The sequence below is a fragment of the Erythrolamprus reginae genome, chromosome Z (assembly GCF_031021105.1).
Source record: "Erythrolamprus reginae isolate rEryReg1 chromosome Z, rEryReg1.hap1, whole genome shotgun sequence".
Classification (NCBI taxonomy): domain Eukaryota; kingdom Metazoa; phylum Chordata; class Lepidosauria; order Squamata; family Dipsadidae; genus Erythrolamprus; species Erythrolamprus reginae.
The window spans coordinates 151,757,399-151,766,927 of record NC_091963.1 but is presented as its reverse complement, the minus strand read 5'-3'; the positions used below and the strand labels follow the sequence as shown (position 1 = coordinate 151,766,927).

Genomic DNA, 9,529 nt, shown 5'->3' with positions numbered 1-9,529 from the left:
CCCTCGCCATTGGCTGGTCGCTTTTTAAAAATGTCGAAGTGAGGACATGTTAACCAATCGAAAGGCAGAGGCGGGTTCGCCCTGCACGCCCGTTGGGTGGACCAGGGAGAAGGGCGGGGCTGCGGCAGAGCCCGGTCGGACGCACGTGGCTAGACACCGGTGGTCCATCTTGGCGCTCCGTCGTAACTCCGGGGCAGCGTCGGAGCCTCCCCGACGGAGCTGATGCTGGGCGGGCTGGGACGGAGGCTGAGGCGCCCCCCCTCCACCCCTTGAAAGATCCTCGGGTGGTTTCAGCCTGTTTGGCCCTTGGATGGGAGACCACCCAGCGATCCCAAAGGGTCACAAGGAACGAGTGGGATGGCTGTAATGATTTTAAATGGAGACGTTTTTATATTGTTAATTTTTGTTGTGAGGCGCCCTGAGTCTCTGAGGAGTTGGGCGGCATAGAAATGTAAATATAAATAAATAAAATAATAAACTGCAAAACCGGACTGCATCTCGGGAGATTAATTAATTAGGGCAGTGTTTCCCAACCTCGGCAACTTGAAGATATCTGGACTTCAACTCCCAGAATTCCACAGCCAGCATTCGCTGGCTGGGGAATTCTGGGAGTTGAAGTCCAAATATCTTAAAGTTGCCCAGGTTGGGAAACACTGAATTAGGGGACTGGAGACTATTAGGTCCCACAAAGTTGGCCTTCTCTGGGTCCCGTCGACTAAACAATGTCGTTTGGCAGGACCCAGGGGAAGAGCCTTCTCTGTGGTGGCCCCAACCCTCTGGAACCAGCTCCTCCCAGAGATTAGGATTGCCCCCACCCTCCCTGTCTTTCGTAAGCTCCTTAAAACCCACCTCTGCCGTCAGGCATGGGGGGAACTGAGATATCTCCCCTTGCCTATGCAGTTTTATGTATGGTATGTTGTATGTATGCTTTTTAAACAATGGGTTTTTTTAGACTTTTAACATTAGATTTATTATTACAGTATAGACTTTTAATATTAGATTTGTCATTGTATACTGTTTTTATCACTGTTGTGAGCCGCCCCGAGTCTGCGGAGAGGGGCGGCATACAAATCTAATAATAATAACAATAATAATAACAACAACATGCGGACAGTTGCAGTAACTGGGCACAGATTGTCGAGCAGTCTTCCAATACTTCTGGGGCTACCCCAGAGAGTGGGGGGTGGGGGTGGTGTTTCAGCCTGTTTTCAAGGATGGAAGTTGTCCAAGGAGAGATTCAACCTGGAAATAAGGAGGAACTTCGTGGCGTGAGAGCGATCAACAGGTGGAACAGAACTTTTCTGCGGAGGTTGTGAGAGCTCCCAAACTTTGGACGTCCAAAGGAGGATTGGACTGCTACTTGTCCAAAATAGTTGAGTGTAATCCCACATTTATTATCTTTTAAAATAATTTGAGGTAATGTTTACATTTGTTAACTTAAAGGCACGTGGTACTCCTTTTTCTCCTATTTCTGCCTCAAAACAACAATCCTGTGAGGCGGGGTTGGGCTAAGAGAGAATATTTGGCATAAAGTCACGAAAAGGGCAGCCTATAAATTGGAAAAATAAAATTAAAATTAAATAAATAAGAATATATACACCTGCCTATCCAACTACTAGGTTATCAATCAATCTTTATGTTTAATTTCATTGAAATTATTGTTTACAGTGGCTATTGTTTTAATTTCTTCTAAAAAATATTTCCCGTACAGTTAAAAATGTCCCTCTCTTGTCTATTTTGCAATTCATACGCGAGCTTAGTCATTCCAGTGCATTTATTTCAGGTCAGTTTAAGGACTTCAACTCCCAGAACTCTTCAACACTCTTCAAAGGTCGCCCCATGTAGAGAGCGTTACAGTAGCCGAGCCTCGAGGTGATGAGGGCATGAGCGACTGTGAGCAGTGACTCCCGGTCCAGATAGGGTCGCAACTGGTGCACCAGGCGAACCTGGGCAAACGCCCCCCTCGCCACAGCTGAAAGATGGTACTCAAATGAAGGCTATGGATCGAGGAGGACGCCCAAGTTGCGGACCCTCTCTGAGGGGGTCAATAATTCTCCCCCCCCCCCAGGGTGATGGATGGACAGATGGAATTGTCCTTGGGAGGCAAAACCCACAGCCACTCCATCTTATCAGGGTTGAGCTTGAGCCTGTTGACACCCATCCAGACCCCAACAGCCTCCAGCCACCGGCACATCACTTCCACTGCTTCGCCGACTGGACAAGGGGTGGAGATATGCCGTGTCCCAAGGTCGAGTATATTTCCCCCTTTTCTGACTTAACTTTCCATAAGGAAGCCGGATTCGCTTAGTGACTGTGTCCCTGACTCAAACAACCACAATAATTCACTTAGCAACAGTGGCGAGAAAGGGTCGTAAAGTGGGGAAACGTTCCCAGGGCGAATGTTTCACTTAGCGACAGAAACCTTGGCTAATCCTTCGCAGTTATAAGTCAAGGCAGACCTGGGGAAAAACCTATCACTCTTCCCAGGTCTTTTGCTCTGGGAATTCCTGTACGGAAGGCTGTGGTGCAAACTTCTTTTATTCTGCTTTTTTTTAAAAAGATGGTGATGTGACAAAAACGCAAAACCGCGTCGGGTTGTGCGTTGCGTTGCCATGCCGAGTGGCTTTAACGCCACTGCTATTTCAGCGCTCCTTTTGTTGAGGTTTCTAAAGCCGGTGGCCCGATGGTCAAAAAGTTCATTTTGCAGAAAAAAGGAGAAAGGAAAGAGAAGCCGTTCGTCATCGGGGGGGTTGGGAAAGTTTGGTGTGTTTGTCACTAACTTATCCATGAGTTGTGTTGAAGGGAGGGCTGCGTTGCTGGGCTGTGTTTGTGGAGCTCAGTTCTGGGTTTCTTGGTCTGGAGAAATCTCACGCGGGTGATGGTTTGCCATTTGAAAGGTTTTATTTCTCTTTCTCTCTCTCTATTTCTATCTATCTGTCTGTTTGTCTATCTATCCACCCACCCACCCATCTACTACCTACCTACCTACCTACATCTATCTATCTATCTATCTATCTATCTATCTATCTATCTATCTATCTATCTATCTATCATCTATCTATCATCTATCTATCTACCTACCTACCTACCTACCTACCTATCTACCTACCTATCTACCTACTTACCTAGGGCCCCAGCTGTTTGTTTTATTCTATTTATTTCTCAAAGATGTAGTCTACGGAGAGTGGCGGTATACAAATCTAATTAATAATAATAATAATAATAATAATAATAATAATAATAATAATAATAAAAACGTATAGAATAATAATGGTTTGTATAAACATAAGTAAAAATAAGTAAGGATAAACAAGGACCATAGGACAGGGACGGTGGGTGCAATGCTGCACTTACGCATGCCCCTTATTGGGGTGAGGTCAACTGTGGACAGTCTAAGGCTAAAGTTTTTGGGGTTTGGGGAAGAAGCCACAGAGTCAGGGAGTGAATTCTAGGCATTGATCCCTCCGTTGCTGAAGTTGTATTTTCCGCAGTTGAGTTTTGAGCGGTTTACATTGAGTTTGAATCTATTACGTGCTCATTCTGTTCTGTTCTATCCTATCCTATCCTATATTATATTCCCTATTCTATTCTATTTTCTCTTCTATTATTTTCCATTCTATTTTCTACTTTCTATTTTTTATCCTATCCTATATTCCCTATCCTATGCTATTCTATTGTATCTTATCCTACATTATATTCCCTGTTCTGTTCTATTCTATTACAGTACTACTATTCGATTAGTTATACAATTATAAGTCAAGAGTTTGTAATTATTAAAATTGATTATACTTTAATAATATGAATGAGGCTGCGAGTGAGACAGGCGAGGGGGGGAAGGGGATGTGTAAACTTTTGTATGTGCGTTGTTGGGTATATGTCATTTATATGTAAATAAAAAATAATTTAATTTTTTTTAAAAAAATCTATTCTATGTTCCCTGTCCTATCCTATCCTATATTATATTCCCCATTCTATTCTATGTTCCCTATCCTATATTATGTTCCCTATTCCAATGTTTCCAACCTTGGCAACTTGAAGATATCTGGATTCGCTGGCTGTGGAATTCTGGGAGTTGAAGTCCAAATATCTTTCAAGTTGCCAAGGTTGGGAAACACTGCCCTATTCTATTCCATTTTATTCTACTCTACTTTACTCTGTTTTCTATTCTATTCTATTCTATTTATATATTTTATTTATATGTCAAACATGAACAGGACAGTAGTAATTTGTATAAACAGAATTAAAAAGTGGAAGAGGACAATAGGAGAGGGCTCCTACGCACACCCCTTACAGACCTTTTAGAAATGGGGAGAGGTTTCGTGGTGCGGCTGCCCCCCCCAACAGACAGTAGCTCCCACAGGCACCCCCCACCCCGGCTTTGGAATCGATGGGGTGGGGAGAACCCCCCCCCCCCCACGCACACACCGAGTTCCCATTGAAATCCTGGCTGGCGCTCTGACGTCAAGGCCCTGCGGGATGAATGGCTCCGTTGGCTGAGGAATCCCTCATCCCTTGCCAGGAATGTGCCCTGTGACCCCCCCTCCCCCCTTTCTCTTGAGACCCCCCCTCTCCCTTTGCTCCTTCCCCCCTTGGGGGCTCTGCAAAAGAGTGGGGAGCTTTAGTTGATGGGGGGGGAGAGGGAGGGAGGGGAAGGGTTGGGAGGCCCCTGGCAGAGAGAGGAGGCAAGGGGGGCATTCTCCCCCACCCCACCTCCCCAGCCCCCCTGCCTGCCTCTGAGCCTTACAAAGGTGACGGAGAAAGGAACCTATGTCCATGTTTCACACTTATGACCGTCGCTGTTTTCCCATGGTCACAGGATCAAAATTCAAAATGGCAGCCGAGTCATATTAATGACAGTTGCCGCGTCCCAGGGCTTCTCCCTCCCTCCCTCTTCCTCCCTTTTCTGCATCCTCCATCCTTCCTTCCTTCCTTCCCTCTTTCGCCTTCCTGGCTTCCCCTTTCTTTCTTTTCTTTCTTTCCTTCCTTCTTTATTTTCTTTCCTTCCTTGCTTCCTCTTTCTTTTCATTCCTTCCTTCGCTCCCTCCCTCTTTCTTTTCCTTCCTTCCTTCCTTCCTATCTTCCTGCCTGTCTTTTTCTTTTCTTTCTTTCTTTCTTTTTTCTTTCCTTCCTCCCCCTTCTTTCCCTCCCTCCCTCTTTCTTCTCTTTCTTTCTTCCTCTTTTTCTTTTTTCCTTCTTTCTTTCCTTCTTCCTTCCTCTTTTCTTTCCTTTCTTCTCTTTTCCTTCCTCTTTCTTCCTTCCTTTCTTCCTTCCTGTCTGCCTGCCTCTTTCTTTCTTTCTTTCTTTCTATCTTTCTTTCCTTCCTCCCCCTTCCTTCCCTCCCTCTTTTTTTCTTTCTTTCCTTCTTCCTTCCTCTTTTCTTTCCTTTCTTCTCTTTCTTTTCCTTCCTTCCTCTTTCTTTCTTCCTCTTTTTCTTTTTTCCTCCTTTCTTTCCTTCTTCCTTCCTTCCTTCCTCTTTCTTTTCTTTCTTTCTTTCCTTCCTTTCTTCCTCCTCCCTCCCTTTTTTCCTTTTCTCCCTTCTCTTTTCTCCCTTCTTTCCTGCCAGTTCCCCTCCCCTCCCGCTGCCTTTGTCCCCCTCTCCCCATAACTCATTCCCTGGGCCGAATCATGGGTGGGGGAGACCACCGAGCCCCCCTCCCCAGACCCTGCCCTTCCCAGCACACCGTTGCCAGGGGAGATTAGGGGGGGGGCGTCGGGCACCCCTATAAAACTTCCTCCGCCAGAGGCCCAGACAAAGGCAGAGAGGCCAGATAAACCTCCCTTCGCCCCTTCCTCCCTGGACCAAGGCAGTCTATCTGCCGGATAAGAGACGCCATGGAAGCCCCCCGGCCTCTCCTCCTCTTCCTCTGCCTCCTCCTGCCGGCTTCCCAGAGCCCCATCCACTCTCCACGGGTGAGGGCACCTTGCCTGGCACATGGGTTTATGGGTGGGTGGCTGTGGATGATGGGCTCCTTATTCCTCTCCTCGTTTTGTTTTCCAACAGCTGTTGCTGGAAATTCTCGGGCCGGATCTTGCAGTCCTGCTGTCCGGGGGCCACCCGTCGCCCCCACCCTCAAGCGGGCACCTCGCCCCCACGACCCCGAGTCCACCACCCACTGCTGGGCACCCCTGGTTCCTCCACCTCCTCCTGCAGGAGCTGGCGAAATCCCAGCCGAAGAGGCTCCGCGGACGCTTCCAGAAGTGGGCACAGCCGGCCGGCTGCTTTGGCATCAAGCTGGACCGGATCGGGACCTTCAGCGGCCTTGGGTGCTGAGGGTAAGGCGGCCCTGGGTGGGAGGCGCTGTGTGCGAATGCTCCAACACTGGAAGCTTTGGAGAAGAGGTTGGACAACCCTTTGTCTGGAGCGGTGGTAGGGGCGGTTTCTGCAGGGGGTCAGGCTAGAAGACCTCCTAGGTCCCTTCTGACTCATTCATTTATTTATTTATTGGACTTCATATGCTGCCCCTCTCCGCCTTTCATTATTGTGCACATGTTTTTAAATTTATTTTCTAAAAAGAAATATTTCCATCTTAATATTTCCAGGTGGGTCGACATCCATATACAGTGTTCCCTCGATTTTCGCGGGTTCAAACTTCGCGAATAGCCCATACCACAGTCTTTAAAAAATATTAATTGAAAAATACTTTGTGAGTTTTTTTCTATACCATGTTTTTTCCTGCCCAATGACATCATGTCATTACCAAACTAATAATGTTTGCAAATAAATAACAAAAAAAATAATTATTGTTAATAAATAATTATGTTTCTAAATATCAGGATCACTAAATGTCTTATTCAATGCTGAGTACCAGTAATAATCGTGAGTAAATGGTTGTTAAGGGAATGGGAAATGGTAATTTAGGGGTTTAAAGTGTGAAGGGAAGGCTTGGGATACTGTCCATAGTCAAAAATGGTGTATTTACTTCCGCATCTACTTCGCGGAAATTCGACTTTTGCAGGCGGTCTTGGAACGCATCCCCCGCGGAAATCGAGGGAACACTGTAGTTACATTTATATCAATATATTATACTGTATTTTTCAGAGTGTAGGACATACTTTTTTCCTCACTAAAAGAGGCTTAAAATTCAGGTGCATCTTAAATAATAATAATGATAATGATAATTATATTATTATTATTATTATTTATTATTTATTAAATTTGTATGGCGCCCCTCTCCATAGACTCGGAGAGTCCTTGGGTGATCTCACCCAATGGTTTCATGTAGCTATTAAATAGCAGGGGGCAGGGGACCGACCCCTGAGGCATCCAGAGACTAACAACAACAACAACAGTGCTGCTCCCAAAGACTACAACTCGCTTGAGGTGCCATTGCCGTGTGCGCCGAGAGAGCAGGCCACGCGTGCATGTCCAGTGGTGGTGGAGCTGCACATGCAACTCCATTTCTGCTACCGGAGCAGCATTCCCACCGTTACAGGGCGTGGCCCATCCCTGGGTGCGGCCAACAGAGGAGGCGAAAAGCCCCATTCCATCAGCAGGCGACCTGAGAGAGAGTGCAGGCATAACTGGATGGAAACCCTCCAGAAAACATCCCCATCCATCTTTTTTCCTCTCCAAATGGTTCTTTTTCCCCCACTAAACAATCCATCCGTCAAGCCAGTGCAGAAGTTGATGAGAAATCTCACCACCCTATCGGTAGAAGGCCTGATGTTGAGGAGAACTTGGGAGGGGGGATTTTCAGGAGGGGGCAGATACAGCCACAAAGTGTTCTTTCGAGGGGTTCATGGTCATCCTACGCCTACCCACCGGGGCAGAAGTGAAAGGAGGATTGGCCATGCTGGCACAATCTGAGTGGGCAACATGACACAAGTTTGTGGATGGCGGAGAAGGAGGGATGTGAACTTTCAACTGTGTGGGAAACGCAGATTCTCCTTTAAACTCCATCCCCAGGTGTGCCTTGGGTGGGAAATTCAGATTCAGGCTTCCCGGCGTAGGTGCCAGGATGGCTCCGGCAATAAATTGAGGAATACTTTGACTTGGGTTCTGATTTAGTTCGGATGCTACATGGAACCTTGACACCATGTTTAATTTCTCCATCTTGTATTTATTTAAGAGGCCACTTCTGCTGGGCTCTTTTGGGGCTCCCAAGGGCCATCAAAGAAACCCACACGCAACCTTGCGTCTTTCCATGGGGCTGACATAGGAGACGTGGGGCCAGGAACCTAGATTGGCACCAAAATTGCCGTCTTCCTCTTTTATAGGTTTCCAAAGCTGGTGACGACGAAGCCTCTACGCGGCTGAGTGATTTTCATCCAGACAAAAACCCTAATTCTGGGTTTGCAAGGATGTCTCGCCTGGCTGGTTTCCTCGCTATTCATTCTCACTCTCGGAGCTAAAAATACAACATTCCTCGGATCAGTTGTTCATTTTTAAACTCAATAAAAAGAGCTTTTTTCCCTGCCCCGATTCCCTTCGTTTGCAAAGGTTAACGTTCAAGCAGCTCGCACTGTTGCACCGAGTCTGGCTGTGTTTTTTGTGTGGGGTTTGTGTGTGTGTGTCTTAACCATTGCACCCTATAATGTAAAGGCTTAGTGGGGACAGGCGAGCCCAGCCAGCTGTGGCTGGTTCAACAAACCATGGTTAAACAAACTTTTAAGTTGGAAAGCGAGGCTGCATCAGCCCAGCGGTTGACTTTTAATGCCTCGTCAAAGGTTAGCAAACTCAAATCCAGGAAACTTGTTGACGACAGTGGGAATTTTAGTTAATATAGGTTTTTAGTAGGACTGGATGTTATATTTTTGGTTATGAGCCACCCAGAATGAAATGAATGGATTGGTAGATGATAGATTGATGATAGACAGACAGACAGACAGGTAGGTAGGTGGATGGATGGATATGACTAGATATTGACATGGTTAGATTAGATAGATAGATAGATAGATAGATAGATAGATAGATAGATAGATAGATAGATAGATAGATAGATGTAATTAGAGAGAGAGGTAGATAGATGATAGATAGATAGATATAGATATAGATAGATAATAATAATAAATAATTAATTAGATTTGTATGCCACCCCTCTCCGTAGACTCCTTAGATAAATAGATAAGATAGATAGATATATAGATAGATAGATAGATAGATAGATAGATAGGTGATAGAATAGATATACATTGTTTGTTTGTTCATTGGATTTATATGCAACCCCCCCCCCCATGGAAGGAAGGAAAGAAAGAAAGAAAGAAAGAAGAGCAGCTAAGAGGATCAAATGCTCGGAGGCTGAAAGAGGAGGAACGGATGCAGGATTTGGGTTTGGCCCAGTCTAGAGAAGAGAAGAATTAGGAGTGACATGATAGTAGCATTCCAGTATTTGGAGGGTTGCCCCAAAGAAGAGGTCCGTTTATTTTCCAAAGCCCCTGAAGGCAGGGCAAGAAGCAACGGATGGAAACTAATCCAGGAGAGAAGCAGCCTGGAATTTAAGAGGAATTTCCTAGCAGAGAGGACAATTAACCAGTGGAGCTGCTTGTCACCAGATGCTGTGGGTGCTCTGTCACTGGAAGGATTTAAGAA

General features: G+C 45.9%; 2 protein-coding genes across 2 annotated transcripts in view; one reads left to right on the top strand and one right to left on the bottom strand.

Annotated features, from left to right (window-relative positions):
• The window catches only part of LOC139175949 (asialoglycoprotein receptor 1-like), a 579,489-nt gene that overhangs the window by 158,800 nt on the left and 411,160 nt on the right, over positions 1-9,529 (bottom strand). The gene's annotated exons all lie outside the window — the stretch shown is intronic.
• Positions 5,579-8,416, top strand: LOC139175955 (C-type natriuretic peptide-like). Its single transcript, XM_070767372.1, has 3 exons — positions 5,579-5,910; positions 6,002-6,273; positions 8,218-8,416. The coding sequence occupies exons 1-2, from the start codon at positions 5,833-5,835 to the stop codon at positions 6,269-6,271; spliced, it is 348 nt and encodes a 115-aa protein (XP_070623473.1). The 5' UTR covers positions 5,579-5,832; the 3' UTR covers positions 6,272-6,273; positions 8,218-8,416.

Bases quoted from the DNA above. Each gene is read 5' to 3' on its own strand.
- LOC139175955 (XM_070767372.1), top strand. From the start codon at position 5,833: ATGGAAGCCCCCCGGCCTCTCCTCCTCTTCCTCTGCCTCCTCCTGCCG. The intron at 5,911-6,001 runs GTGAGGGCACCT...GTTTTCCAACAG, and splicing joins GCCCCATCCACTCTCCACGG to CTGTTGCTGGAAATTCTCGG.